This window comes from Planococcus citri, chromosome 2, assembly GCF_950023065.1.
Source record: "Planococcus citri chromosome 2, ihPlaCitr1.1, whole genome shotgun sequence".
NCBI lineage: Eukaryota > Metazoa > Arthropoda > Insecta > Hemiptera > Pseudococcidae > Planococcus > Planococcus citri.
The window spans coordinates 5,050,564-5,066,025 of NC_088678.1; the positions used below are offsets into that span (position 1 = coordinate 5,050,564).

At 35.6% G+C, this 15,462-nt stretch overlaps 1 protein-coding gene across 1 annotated transcript; it reads left to right on the plus strand.

Moving 5' to 3' along the window:
- The first annotated feature begins 1,605 nt into the window (after positions 1 to 1,605).
- LOC135834298 (transcription factor Adf-1-like) lies at positions 1,606 to 13,529 on the plus strand. Its single transcript, XM_065348146.1, has 3 exons — positions 1,606 to 2,389; positions 8,254 to 8,511; positions 12,556 to 13,529. The coding sequence occupies exons 1-3, from the start codon at positions 2,248 to 2,250 to the stop codon at positions 12,822 to 12,824; spliced, it is 669 nt and encodes a 222-aa protein (XP_065204218.1). The 5' UTR covers positions 1,606 to 2,247; the 3' UTR covers positions 12,825 to 13,529.
- Positions 13,530 to 15,462: the final 1,933 nt, after the last annotated feature.

The window sequence follows — 15,462 nt, forward strand, 5'->3', positions numbered from 1 at the left end:
AGTCGTGATCACAGGGTGTTGAAATTGGAGTGTAGAGTAAATTTCGGCTTTCCATCTCCGTTTGATGACGTTTTGAGAAAATTTCAAGTTTAAAAAATCTGCTGGAGGCTCCAGTAATTTTCAAAAAGTCGCTGGAGGCTCCAAAACGACTTAAAATCGACCTGCAGTCGACTTCGTAGCGTATTGAAATTAGTTTGCAGAGTAAATTTCGGCTTTCCAAGTTCATTTGATGAAATTTTATGGGAATTTCGAGTTTCAAAAATCTTCTGGAGGCTCCAGAACTGTTCAAACCGGTTTGAAACCGTTTCCAATCGATTTGGCATGTCGAAAATAGGGTACATCCCAAATTTCAGCTTTCTTGGTCAATTTGGTAAAGTTTTGATTTTTTACCTCATTTTTGGCCTAAATTTGATTTTCAAAAATTCACCAAAAATCGAAAAAGTCACTTTAGCACTTGAAATTTTGACAGGTGATGAATTTTCGCCTGATCTTTCGATCTACCTTTATACGGTTTGAAAAATTTCGTGCTAGTCCTTTGTTGGAACCCAAAATCTCCGATTCCGGCTGACCTGTCAATCAAAATGGCCACCATTTTGTAAGTAGGGCCACTTTTTTTCTAAGGACAAGGGCTATAAATGTTCCTTAGGACTCCCCCTTTAAGAAAAAAGTCGTCTCGGAGGATCGACGAGGGGGTGCAATAGATCCTTATGCGGGCTCCTCGACTATTAGGATATTTATTCGAAGTTGGCACTAACAACCAAAAAATTCGCTCCACGTGCGTTCCAAAATATATCTTCGAATTTTTTGAACACCTTGTCCAAGGAACGAAGTTCCTAGAAGGAGAAACATCTGTACGTTGGGAACTCGTTTTACTAATGATAGCTCCCATCAACATCGTCGTCGTCGTCTTGACTGAAATATTGAAAAACCATCTGTGTTCCAGACAGTGAGAAGAAGAAAATGGTGCACATTGCACAGCAAGAAGATAACGATAAGATATTCATACTTTGGTATTTGAATGATGACAATAATACCTTTCTGCTTTGCTGTGAAACGAAGAAACCTATTTGAGCATGACAGAAACCTTCAATCACGAAGAATTCTCGGAACCATCGAGCATCGTTGGTGTTTTCAAATTCCAGCAGGAATTCCAGAGAGTGATGGGATAGCTCGGTTCAGTGAAGTCGTTAGTGTTGCTATCCCTCTGCCTCTGCCAATTTCGCTACCCTCCATACATCTACATGAGCTAGAAGAAGTTAGATAAGAAGAACTCTTGCAGACTTGAAAAATGAATTTGAGTACTCAAGCGTACGTTGTGCGCAATATTTCTCACGTATTTAGAGATTCATTTATTAGTCGTCACTTGCCAGTTTAACTAACGACGCCAGTTGTGTTCTCAAAACAACACACCATACCACAAGTTACATACAATTACTCACAGCGAATTTTATTTATGGTAAGCTAGGCTATGACGCCGGCTGCTGCTATCAGAGCTCAGAGGCACTCGGCTGGCGGGCAGGCGGATGGTAGCGGTGGCAACGCCGCTGTCAACATGTGATTTCCAAGTGTATTTACGAGTACACGATTTGAGGAATCGAGGCCTGCTCCATATTATTGTAGCTGAATTCGCGAGACCTCTTGGAATGGAATTCTCGTCATTTTACGCGTCTAGAACGCCTGTACATAATCATTATGGTGCTACAATATGAAGTTGGTTCGTTGGTTGTTATTTATGGGCACGATTAGCCAACATAATATGTACGTGTAAGTTAGGTAGGTAGGTGGGTAGGTAGGTGCCTATCTGCTCGACATCGTTGGCGGCCTGGCGGGGTTCACGCTGCGGCCCGCGAACTGCGGCTGGCGGCCGACGCCGACGGTTCGTCGCCGTCGTTGACGGTCGACCGTCGACGACGTCGATGGGGAATAATCGAAACTACACGGAGAGAAACACGCGTAAAGGATATAATGGTACGCTCGAACGTGACAAAAGTACCCAACGAATTATGCGCGCGCACAAAAAATACGCTGGCGTGCGGAGCGTCGTTTTGTAGCCGGGAACGCGAGCCGCGTCGATGGCGATTTTCTTCTCATCAGTCTGTATACGTTTAATGGCGAACGCGCGTGATTTTTAGTTTATTTTTTCACGCTCTCTGTGCTCTGTGCTGCCCTATCGTCGTCGTTCGTAATCGTAAAAGTGAAAAAATACGCTTTTTCGGTTTTCAGCAGCCGCGAAAGCCAACAGAAATCATGACTTCGTACGATGAGAAACTGATTACGGTCGTTTCGCAGCATCCAGTATTGTATAATCACATGAGAAGCGATTACAAGAGTACTGAAATTAAAGCCGAAGCGTGGGAAGCCGTCAGACAATGTTTGGATACGAATGAACGTAAGTGTCGCTGATGATGTTGTTGCTGTTATTGCTCTTCTCATCATCTCATCATCCTGTGTTTTTGTACTGTGGTGTGGCGGTGGAGTGGAGAGGTGATGACTGTTCGACACACTGTTGTTTTCAGTTTCACTTCACCAGCAAAATACGAGTACCTACACGCTTTATACGTCTTCTTAACCACGTAATTATACATACGTGTCTGTACTCTGTAGAGTTTACGTCTTGTATGTATGTAGTTGTACCTCACGTTGATTTTGTTGCTAGTGAGTTGTGTTATGCAATACTTCAATGGTATAGATAGGGAATAGCCCAGTCGAAATGCAATTTGACCCAAACATTATTGCGATCAAAGGTTTTTTAGGGTGGTATGCTGAACAAGAAAAACATACTAAAAGTCCCCGCTCCTACCCCACGAGCTGACCCCCCCCCACAGTGGATCAAAGCCCCCCAAAATCAGTTTTTCGTCAAGAACTCCTGAAATATTGAATTTTGAGTAAAATGAGCTCAGTGATCATTTCATCTCCTCTCCAATACCTATCAAATGAGCTATCGACCAACTCCCTAGCCTCAAGGGGGGTGGCGCTACGACCCCTCAAAGTGACGTGATTTTAATAATTTTACCTACATTTTATGACTTGGGACTTGTAACCTGTTCTAATTGATAAAATGAAGTCAAACTTGGGGAATGGGATTATTTTGGGAGCTAGAGTTGACCCCTGGAGTGGGGAGGGTCAAAGTTGAAAATTACAGAAAGGTCATTTTTTTGGAGGGGCATAACATGACCCCAAATGGATGAAAAAGGTCCAAAATCATACCATCGGGCAGTACCCCATCTGTGAACAACATATCCAAATTTCGGCTTCCTAGGTCATCCCCACTCCTCTTAAGATGGAAAAAACCGAAAATAGGGGCAAAATAAGGGGATTTTCACCTTAATTCCGCTTTAAATGGGGTGGGGATGACCTAGGAAGCTGAAATTCGGATATGTTGATCACAGATGGGGTACTGTCCGATGGTATGATTTTGGACCCTTTTCATCCATTTGGGGTCATGTTATGCCCCTCCAAAAAAATGACCTTTTTGTAATTTTCAACTTTGACCCTCTCCACTCCAAGGGTCAACTATAGCTCCCAAAATAATCCCATTCCTCAAGTTTGACTTCATTTTATCAATTAGAACAGGTTACAAGTCCCAAGTCATAAAATGTAGGTAAAATTATTAAAATCACGTCACTTTGAGGGGTCGTAGCGCCACTCCCCTTGAGGCTAGGGAGTTGGTCGATAGCTCATTTGATACTTATTCGAGAGGAGATGAAATGATCACTGAGCTCATTTTACTCAAAATTCAATATTTCAGGAGTTCTTGACGAAAAACTGACTTTGGGAGGCTTTGATCCACTATGGGGGGGGGGGGGGTTTAGCTCGTGGGGTAGGAGCGGGGACTTTTTAGTATGTTGTTCAGCATACCACCCTAGACAATATTCACCAAAAAAACTTTTGATCGCAATAATGTTTGGGTTCACCTATTTTTTTTCTGCTATTTGACTGGGCTAGAATAGGGATCCATCTTTTCAATTTTGAAGCCCTATTCGCCCCTGGTTCGGTCCTTCGGGTCTATTTTGTGTACCTGGTAGTCCGACTGTATTGATTCCCATTCCAAAAACGAGTTGGAACAAAATTATAAATAATACTGTATAATATTCGAATCAATTTCAAGCTAAAAGAGCACCGCTCCCTTCCCTTCCCTTCCCTTCCCTTCCCTTCCCTTCCCTCTCTCCGTTTTGGTCTTCGGATGAGTGAAGAATGTTGCGCTCTTCATACCCTATTTTGTGGTTTGTCTTGTACACATTTTCCTACCTCTTTCTCTTTCCATCTTTGATTTCTTCAAATTGAATACCTACGATCAGCTGTTGGTCGTTGCTATTAGTCCGGCATATGACAATATGAGTAATTACACCCCCCCCCCATCCTCCGGGACAACTTTTTTCTTAAAGGGGACATCCTAAGAAACATTTTAAAGCAAACTTGCCCAAAAAAAAGTTGGCCTTACTTACAAAATGGCGGCCATTTTGATTGACAGTTCAGCCGAAATCGCAGATTTTGCGTTTCAACATAGGACTTGCACGAAATTTTTCTAACCTTACAAAGGTAGATCGAAGGATCATGTAAAAATTTATCACCTGTCTAATTTTCAAGTGCTTAAGTGCGTTTTTCGATTTTTGGTGAATTTTTGAAAATCCAATTTAGGCTAAAAATGAGGGAAAAGATCAAAATTTTACTAAATTGACCAAAAAAGCTGAAATTTGGGATATACCTTATTTTCGACATGCCAAATCGATTGGAAACGGTTTCAACCCGTTTTGAGTAGTTCTTGGAGCCTACAGCAGATTTTTGAAACTCGAAATTCCCACAAAATTCCATCTAATTGGAGTTGTAAAGCTGAAATTTATTCTAAAAACTAATTTCAATACGCTACGAAGTACTGCAGGGAAATTTCAAGTAGTTTTGGAGCCTCTAGCGACTTTTTGAAAATTCCTAAAGCCTCCAGTAGATTTTTGAAACTTTGAATTTTCACAACAAATTTCATCAAATGGAGATGGAAAGCTGAAGTTTACTCTACACTCCAATTTTAACACCCTCTGAAGACGACTTCAGGTGGGTTCCAGTCATTCTAGAGCCTCCAGCGACATTTTTGAAAATTACTGGTGCCTCCAATAGATTTTTGAAACTTGAAATTCCCGCAACATTAATTTATCAAATGGAGTTGGCAAGCTGAAATTTACTTCGCAGACTACATGGTGGTTTCAAATGGTTTTGAAGCTTTCAGCTACTTTTAAGAAATTTCAATTTTCCAAAAAAAACGCCATACAACCTTCAAAAAGTCGCCGAATGCTTCAAAACGACTTGAAATCCACCAGAAGTCAACTTCGTAGAGTATTGAAATAGTTTGCAGAATGAATTTTCGACTCTCCATCTCATTTTGATGAAATTTTGGGGAAATTTCAAGTTTCAAAAATCTACTGGAGGCTCCAGTAATTTTCAAAAAAGTTGCTGGAGGCTCTAAAATTACTTGAATCCACTTGAAGTCGTCTTCAGAGGGTATTGAAATTGGAGTGTAGAGTAAATTTCAGCTTTCCATCTCCATTTGATGAAATTTTGTGAAATTCTATATAGTTTCAAAATCTGCTGGAGGCTTCAGGAATGTTCAAAAAGTCGCCGGAGGCTCCAAAACGACTTGAAATTCCCCATTTCGAAATGAACAAATTTCACTTTCGAGGCCTCCAAAAACCCAAAAAAGAAGATAAAAATTTTCATAAGTCGTACCTATTAATATTTTATCAATGGGCAATATTTATATTTTTCTCCACATCAGTTGACGAATTTTCAGGTGACACCCCCCCCCCTCCCCACAATCAACCACAAGATAGCTTCTGCTTCAGAAATGAGACCCAACACGATATTTGCCACAGACCTGCATCGGCTCTCTCGACACCTCTGCAAAGCCTTGCTTTCTGCCAAAAGTAGCAAAAAATCTTACCTTTTGTCGAAGTTGTCAAATAAAGTCTTAATTTTTGCTATAACTGCTAAAAAATTTCGTTTTTTTGCGGAAAATTCCAAAAATTGTCAAAAAAATGTTCCTAAAAATTCCCAAAAGTATCGCTTTTGCGAGAAATTAATGTTAATTGACATTAAAAAATACTTTGTATATATAAATTTTCTTCCAATTTCAATTTTATTGAAAATTTTCGTGTGACAAATTTGGCTTCAACTGTGGGAATAGGGGGGGGGGGGGGGTTCGAGTGGAAAGATTGCTGAAAAAAGTAGTGATTTTTTCATGTTTTAGCTTTGGCGAAAAATTGTCAAAAAATTAAGTCCAGCTTTTTCGTTTGATATTGCCATAAATAACCGTTTCTGCTGTTGCTAAAATTATGGGAGTCTTACTTTTTATCAAAAATTCTGTGTTTTTCAAAAATGTCAACAATTTTTGCTTCCAAGGAAATTGATTAAAAATAGTCGTCTTTTTGCTGAAAATTGCTGGAAATTCCAAAAGTCTCACTGTTTTCTAGAAAAAATTCTTCAGAAGTCTGGTTTTTTCGATGGGAACTGCGAAATATATTTTTTTGTTTTTTGGCACTTGACTAAAAATTTGGATTCTTGTCAAAAAAATCATAAAATTGTCGGTTTTTCAACAATTTCAAACATTTTCGCTGTCTAGAAAAATCGCTAAGAATTTGTCATTTTTGCAGAAAATTCAAAAATATCCCATTTTTTACCTATTCAAAATTGTCTGTTTTTTGACGAAAATTGCAAAAAAGTACATATGTACTACTTTCCTTCTTCGTCCAAATTTGTCATAAATTCTTGCTTCTCGTCAAAAATGCCTTGCTTTTTGCAAAAAATTAACAAAAACGTGTGTTCTAGCAAAATTGATGCAAAATTTCGCTTTTTCATTGTCCAAAAAAATCCAAAAAGTTACCCTTTTTCAAAACAATATTGTCGAAAATTTCAACTTTTTTGCAGGAAATTATCAAAAAGCCTATCCTTTTGCTTAAATTGTCACAATCTTGCATTTTTATCACAATTTTTCAAAAATTACCGCTTTTTCAAAAATGACAATTTTTTTTAAAATGGTAAAGTAATTTTTTGTAGAAAATTCCAAAAAGTCGTATTTTTACAAGAATTGTTCAAGTCTCACTTTTATTGTCGTAGTTTTGCTCTTGCCTCGGAAAAAATACTACTTTTTTCCAATAAGTAATTCCCCCAAAGGTCCCGTTTTTTGTCAAAAATAGTTTTTTTTTGTCAGAAATTGCAAAAATGCTCACTTTATTGCCAAAATTTTTTGGGCACGATCTCTCACGAAGAAGGTATTCCAACTATCAGAGTCCAATCAATTTCTAGAATTCGCAAAGGGTTTTGTTGCAAAGGGGAAAATCTACGTCGGTTGAAAAAACAGGTATATTTCTAGGTCAGAACAACTGTCGAGATTGGTTCGACTTCACCTCACCCTACGAGGCGACGCCGTTTCAACGGTCGAGTAGATTTTCTAAACAACCAGTTTATTGCACCATAGCAAGTATGGCTAGTTTTACCGTTCAAAGGGTTCCTAATTCTTTTTTTTTTATTCATGTTTGTGATGGCAAAAAGGTTTCTATAGGGATCTCTTTCGAACGACAAGATTTCAAAATGAAATTGCTTCATTGCACGATGGGGAGAAATACAAAATAGTCTAATTACCTACTCATGCAATATTGAAGAATCAAGGTAGATCAAGATCATCAACCCTACCCTTTGCCCCTTTAGGTTTAAAAATTAATTCAATCGTGGATTATTTCAACAACAAAAATTCAGTATCGTCGTTTTGAGTGAGAATGAGGAGAGGGAAATTTTCATTTCGTTTTTTTCGGTTCTTATCCATAAAGTTCATGTCATTTGGCAATTTTGAAGCTCTCTTCGTTCCCCTCACACATCTCTATTCTCTAGATTCGCTGTTGCCATTTCAATTTTGTTGGTCATTTAGAGGATGTGCGAACGAAGTAATATGAAACATTAGGTCTTCTACGAGTAAGTTACTATAAACTATAATGACGCTCCTGGCTGATTACCAGTCGAGGTAAATTACACACCAACATAGGTACCTAGTATTTCCATTCCACTTCCACTGTAAGGTACCAGTCCCATATCATTCTGAAAAATAAATTACCAACAGAATGAACCATCCTCTAGCGTTAATTTTAGCACAACAGCACAACGTTGATTACTTTTTAACCGCTTTGATGCGTTCACATAAGTATTTTGTCACTTCGTACATGTTTTTTCATTTTTTTTTTCTATCTATAACCGATCATTTTTTTCCACCTACAGCTGTGGAAAAAATCAGGCAACGCTGGAAATCGATCCGAGACTCGTACGTCAAGTTTTTAAACAAACTGGAGAAAGCCGGCAATGGTTTGAGAATCAAACCGTACAAATTCGAAAAACACTTGAAGTTTTTGGATCCTTTCATCTGCCAGCCTAAAGATGGCAGTCAGATGTTATTCGATAGCGACGATACCCAAATCGAGTCACCGGATCAAGTCCTGTCGGTATCGCATATTAAAATGGAAGAAGAAACCACGACCGGTGAGTGTGTATTCGATACGAACTGAGCAATTTCTTATTTGCGAGGCTCATTAGTCGTTGTGTTGGTAACATGTCGATTTTTGTCCATCTCCCCCCCCCCTCACCAATCATTCAATGGTTTCAATCAGCGAAATTTTGACCTTAAACCAAAAATTAACATCGGATTTGATATCAATGTGATAAAAAACAGGCAATGTGTTATCGTTTTTCAATTTTCATTATCCAACGCCCCCCTCGCCCATCATCATAATATCCCCTGAAAAAAAAATTGAAAAGTGAAAACTGAAATTTTATTTTTGTTTTTCTAGTCCTGTTTTTTTAAATATTTTTTTCAAACATATACAAAATTTTTTGGATTTTTAGAACTAAGTACCCGTAGTAAGTACCTATTAGTAATTATTGGAATTTTATCGATTTTTCACCCGAAAAAGGCACTAACGAGTACAAAGAACACAAAAGGAGCAACATTTCAGTCTTATTTTAAAGCATTTTCATCCAACGTTGTTGACTCGAAGTGATTTTACTAAGCTTTGATTTGGGGTTTTGGGTCTGAATTTTAAAAATGGTTGAAATCCGATGAATTTTTGTGGCGATTTTGATGATCATCTTTGTAGAATTTGATTTTTAATTTAATGCAAAATTTTTTTCGAGATTTCAATTCAATTTTTTTGCAAAAAAAATGAAGTTTTAATGGTAATCTCAACCAACTCAAAACCTAAATTTTCACAAATGTTGGCTCAAAACCTGACCCTGATCCTGAACTCGATGGGGTTAGCAGCCTCATTAAATCTTTTTTAGGTTTAAAAAATTAATTTTTCTTTTTCGAATTTTCAGAATGCCTTAATGATTTTTTTTTTTTTGGAAATTTCAATTTTCAAAAAAAAAGTATAAACAGGCTTGATCGATGCGAGGGCTAAAACATGAAAATTTGTATTTTGAGAAGTGAAAAAACAATGTTTTTTGAGCGAGAAGTTTTTTTGGACGAGTTTTGAAATTTTAGAATTTGAATCACTTTTTTCCGAAAGTGTCTGGGGCAAAAGCTTCCAAAAATTCGTGTTTCGAGAAAAAAATGTTTTTTTATAAGAGGAGTTTATTGATTTAAAATTTGAATATTTTTTCAAAATTCTGTTTTTTTCGGTCGAGTTTCGGTTTTGGGTTCTTGAAAAATTATTTTACAATTTTAATGCCTTTTCTGAATGCTTCCAGTTCAAAGTTTTCATTCGGCAAGAAAAAAAAAATAATGAAAAACACTAAAATTTTGATGAAATTAAAATGTCAGGCACTAAAATCTTCGAAACACTGAAAAATTGTAACAAAATTGCAAAACTTGATCAACAATTTTGGAAAATCAATATAAATAATTCATGGGAAAAAAACCTCTCAAATCAATTTTAAAAATTGAAAAAATTGAAATGTCAACGGAGTATACTTAACCCTTTCGGCTATGAGACGAACTGAAGGATAAAACTTGAATTGCTCTAAACTGAGTAAGGTCACTTGCTGCCCAGAACTCAAAATTTGCTGGAAATCACACATTCAGAAAGTATTCATGTCACAAATGGCAATAAACCTTAAATTGACTATTTTTTCATTTATGACACCGAATAGCATTATAAATCAAAATCAAGCCTTCTGAGGCATCTGATATTTCAATATGAAAATATTGATAACAAGCATTTTTAAAAATTGAAAAAAAGATGAGCTAAAATAAAATAAGTTTGCTTAAAAAAATAAATTTTTGAAGAAAAACCAGGCTTGCGACTTCAGATGGTTATTCAAACTGCAAATGTTTGAAGGCGATTGCTTATGGGAGGATTAAAATTGATGGAAAAATCTTTGTGTTATAGAGAGCATTTTTTGAAATTTTGAAAACCCATGTCACAATTCAACGCTAATTTTCAATGAAATTCTGATATCATTTTCATTTTCTGACACATACATCTCTCTTGAGGTGATTTGCTTGGGTGAGTAAGTCACCTCAGAAGATGACTAGGTGAACTTTTGCAAGCATTTGAATTTTATGATGGATACTGTGTCATAAAGACTGCGCTCAATGAATTCAATATCTGTAAGATAACTTCTAAAAAGTAATTCCAGTAATTTCACAACATGATATACGTATTTTATTTTCATCATCTCATTATGAACAAACAGATTGAGGGCTGTATTATGACACAGTATCTATCATAAAATTCAAATGCTCGCAAAACTTCACCTTGTTATCTTCTGAGGTGACTTACTCACCCAAGCAAATCACCTCAAGAGAGACGTATGTGTCACAAAATGAAAATGATATATATTTTTCAGAATTTCATTGAAAATTAGCGTTGAATTGTGACATGGGTTTTCAAAATTTCGAAAAATGCTCTCTATAACACGAAGATTTTCCCATCAATTTTAATCCTCCCACAAGCAATTGCCTTCGAACATTTGCAGTTTGAGTAACTATCTGAAGTAGCATGCCTTGTTTTCATTCAATAATTTCTTTTTTTTACACAAACTTATTTTATTTTAGCATGTCTTTTTTTCTAGTTTCAAAAATGCTTGTTATCAATATTTTCATATTGAAATATCAGATGCCTCAGAAGGCTTGATTTTGATTTATAATGGTATTCGGTGTCATAAATGGAAAAATAGTCAATTTAAGGTTTATTGCCATTTGTGACACGAATACTTTCTGAATGTGTGATTTCCAGCAAATTTTGAGTTCTGGGCAGCAAGTGACCTTACTCAGTTTAAAGCACTTCAAGTTTTATCCGTCAGTTCGTCTCATAGCCGAAAGGGTTAATGGTACTAAAAAATTGAATTCTTCAAAAAAATGTATTCTGCAATAAAAAAAATTGAAATTTTGGAAAATCAATGAAAATAATTAAACAAAAAATGAGCGTGTAATAATTGAAAAAAAAATTGTCAATTTAAAAAGAATTAAAACAAATGACCATGCACAAAAAATAGTACCTAATTGAAAACTAAATCCGAATTGAATTCCATTTACTAAAAAAAGATGATTGGAAAATTAAAGTGATAATTTTTTTTAGAAGAAATGGATTAAAAAATTTAAAATTAATCTGAGGTTGGCAAAATTTATCAAAAAATTGGCATCACTGCGTTCCGAAATATTTCCTCGGTTTCAAGAATAATATCTTTCAATATTTTGACACGATTAATGCGAAATATTTGTTATGAAAAAAAATGTTAATTTTTTTCAAAAAACACAAATTTATCCTAAAATAAGCGATTTGTAAATTTTTAAACGCTCTGTAGAACCTTAAAAGCGGTTTTGGATTTTGAAGGCAAAATAACGTAGATCGTCGCAGAATCTTAAATATTTTCATTTTTGAGACTCAAGACTCAAAACAGGTTGTGTAGCAACAGGAGCGAAAAAACCACGATTCTTCCAAAAATGCCCCCTCTTTGGATAGTCAAATCTTCCCTCCTGGGTCATTTCCGTAGCCGAAATTTTTTATGAGTAACTTTCAACTGAAAATCAAAGTCTCTGCTGAATTTAGTCAAAATCCACCGCCTGTTTTTTTTTTTTTTTTTTTTTTTTTGGAAATCTACCTTAATCGACTTCAAGTTGCTTGAGGAAAGTTGAACAAGATCAAACAACGACCAGAAAAGTGCCCTGTGAAATCCAAATGGGATATCACTCAATCTAAAGGGGGAGGGTGATCCCATGAAGAGGAGAAGGAACGTTGAAAAATGATAAAAAATCGTCGTACGTATCGATTTCAGGCTTTTTCGGTGCGCTGAGTTGGAAAATTGCGTTCTTTTGACGATTACAAACATCAGAAATGAGAAAATGGGCTTTTTTGTAGTACAATTTTTAATCAAATATGTTCAAAGTGACGAAAATATTATCACTTTTGACCTCCATGTTTTACCAAAGTTCGAGTGATGAGCGAATACTATTCTCCTTTCTTTGAAAAAAAAAGGAAAAAAAAAACATCTCACCTGTGTCGCTATTTTCAAATCACGAATAATACTTAATTTACGATATTGGGTACTAATTTATGTATCATTTTTGAAAAATTCTATTCGCAGGCAATTCGCGTAAAAGGAAATGTAAAGAAAACAGCTCGTACTACGCCTTGGATAACGGTTACGCTTCTATGAACCAAGACTACCGAATGTACCCGCAAATGGACGACCTAGACTTATTCTTTCTGAGTATTTCGCAAACGATGAAGAAGCTCAAACCATTAACGGTGGCTAAATTGAAAAAACAGATATCCAATTTAGCGACGGATGCCGAAATTCGCGAGCTAGAAGAAGTAGATCAGTACGCCATGTTGGGTGATCAGTACAATTAGAAAAAACTTTCATTTGTGATAAATCCTATTTACCCATACCTTTACTTTACCTACCTACTCTTCACTATTCTCGAATTGTTTGTTTACTATGTAAGGGTTTTTTTTCTTTTCTATTGTCAAAATTCGACTGATTTTTATTTTTTATTAAGGAACTTATTTTAATAAGCCTCTATGTCCCACCTCAATGTTTGTAAGGAAGTAATTTGATGATTCGATGTGTTTTATATTTTAGGTAATTATTAATATGTATTGGCGTGTGATTGTTTATGTTACTCGTACTATGTTTACATTGTTCACGTTACCATCGTCGTTATAAGCTTTTGAGAGAATAATCGTTTGTCGACAATCAACGTTAATAATTCGGTGGTATTTTTATTTTATTTCCGGTTACGATTGCCATCGATTCGTATGGTTTTTATATATAAAAAACAGCTACCTGTATCTAACATGCTGAAATAATTTTTCTGTTATTCGAGTTAATTCAATTAGAAGTATGTAATCGAAGCTCAACTGCTCAGAGATGTCGATTTAGTGATTTGTAAAGTCGTGAGATTACTTTCGAGTTTTATTATGTCATTTCTCTACGACGACGATAAGTTAAGTTTACATATATTATTTCTCAACGTTGTGTGTTTTTTTTGAGTTCGTTTCTATTTTTTAAAATTTAATGATCTCTGTAATTAAATAAATTTTCGTTTACGTAAATTTTGTGTTGAATTTACTTTTCAACGAAGTGCTGAGTTGTTTTTTTGGTCCATTTTGAGTTTGGATCATTTTGGTTTTATTTTTAACTAGTTTTCCCAAACTATGGGTGGTAGGGGTGGGGTATCCAAAACCTGATTATTAATGGACAACACGATGGAGATATGATGAAAATAGCTGAAATCATCTCAAATATCGAAATAATCATGTTCCAGCAAAGAAGTCTCGTCGCAATATACGCAATAGATGTGATAGATTACGTGATGTGATATCATCAGTCATCACGATAAGATAAAAACGGACCATTTTCATAGAACCATCCTCATCAGCGAAATGCGAAACGACGAATAATATAAAGAACCCACTTTATCTGCGTAACTAATAAATGATTGGTCCAGGGTTGCCAAATGTAGAATTTCTTGGGATTTAATTTAAACGTTTCTGAAGGTACATCGACATCCTTCTTCCAAAAAAAGTGTTTAATTTCAGGTATTGGGAAAATTTCAATCCGACCCCTCCCTCTCGTCCAATTATAAAGGTTCAGATTCATTATTTTGTTTTGTGATTTTTTTTTTCTAGCTGCACAAAATCGAACCATATTCAGCAGAATAAAAGTTGTTTAGAAAGAAAAACTCGAACACTTCGAGTTCAGTACCGGTTTCCAAAGGAAACCCCCCCCCCCCTACTCTTCAAACCCCTCATTTTTCCCATTAAATTTCACAAATACGTAGGTAATTATATAGGAATCAAATTCTAGATCTAGTTCAATTTCAGGCGTTTTGATCAAAAATTCAAAATTGTGCGAAGGTGAAAATAATCATAATGAATTCGGCGTGAGAAAAAAAAGTTCAGAAATTCAAACAAAAAAAAAAAACGTTATTTTTAGATCAAACATAAAAAGAGCAAGAAAACATTCAAAGATATTCTATTGGGCCAGAGGTCCTCTTGCTTTTGGAAAAAATTTGAGTCAAAATTGATCGCTCATTACTGATGAGGTGCCCTTTCAGAAATTTTAAATCACAGTCAAAAGGTCAGAAATGGATTTCAGCACCTATGACGGCTATGACGTCGTTTATTGGACATCCAGTAGATCGTTTTAGTTGCTAAATTTCATTTTTGGTCCTTCGAGAGGACATTTTGAAGTTTTTGAAGAAATTTGAAAACTCGCGTGGAAGGTACATAAAGGAATTATTGAGTTGCGATTGTTTTCGAATTGGGTGATTCTATAGATAGACCTGATAATGTCTTGGTGAAAAACCGTACCTTTTTTGAAAATTCGATTTTTTGTTACTTTTTCAGATTTCTCTGAAATTTACAAATTGACCAAAAAATTTACTTTTGACCTAGAACTCGTATGAATTTTGCAAGAACTCCCTGAAACGACGTAATGAGTGGTCATAGAGTTCATTTTTGACCTTTCCGAAGTGATTTTGAAGTTTCTAGAGGAAAATGAAAAATTACTGGCGATTCTGAAATGGTCCAGAGCTATGGTGGTAGTTTTTAAGGACATGCCCTGAAACTTGGTTTTACTTCAAATCGGATAGTACGAGTTCAAAAGGTCCCTTCGTAAGAAAAATTGTGGAAATATTGAGTTCAAAATCATTCGCTGATTTTGGTTTAAAACCAAAATTTTGATTTCAAAATGAAAAATCATTTTGGAACTTTCGAGAATTACCTATTAGATTTGAATAAAATTTGGTAGCAAACATATCTACATTTTCTGGAAAATTTTAACAACGTGTGAAATTTTGATTTTTTTGAATTTTGAGGAAAAAAAATTAGTTTAGATGAAATGGAAATTTTAGTAAGGAGAAAAAAGCGATAAACTGTTTGAAATTTGTTGAAATTTCATGAAATTGTTCGATAGTTTACTGAAGATGAATGAAACGTTGTAAAAATTGAACAAAATCCCGCAAAAAATGATAAAAAACATGTG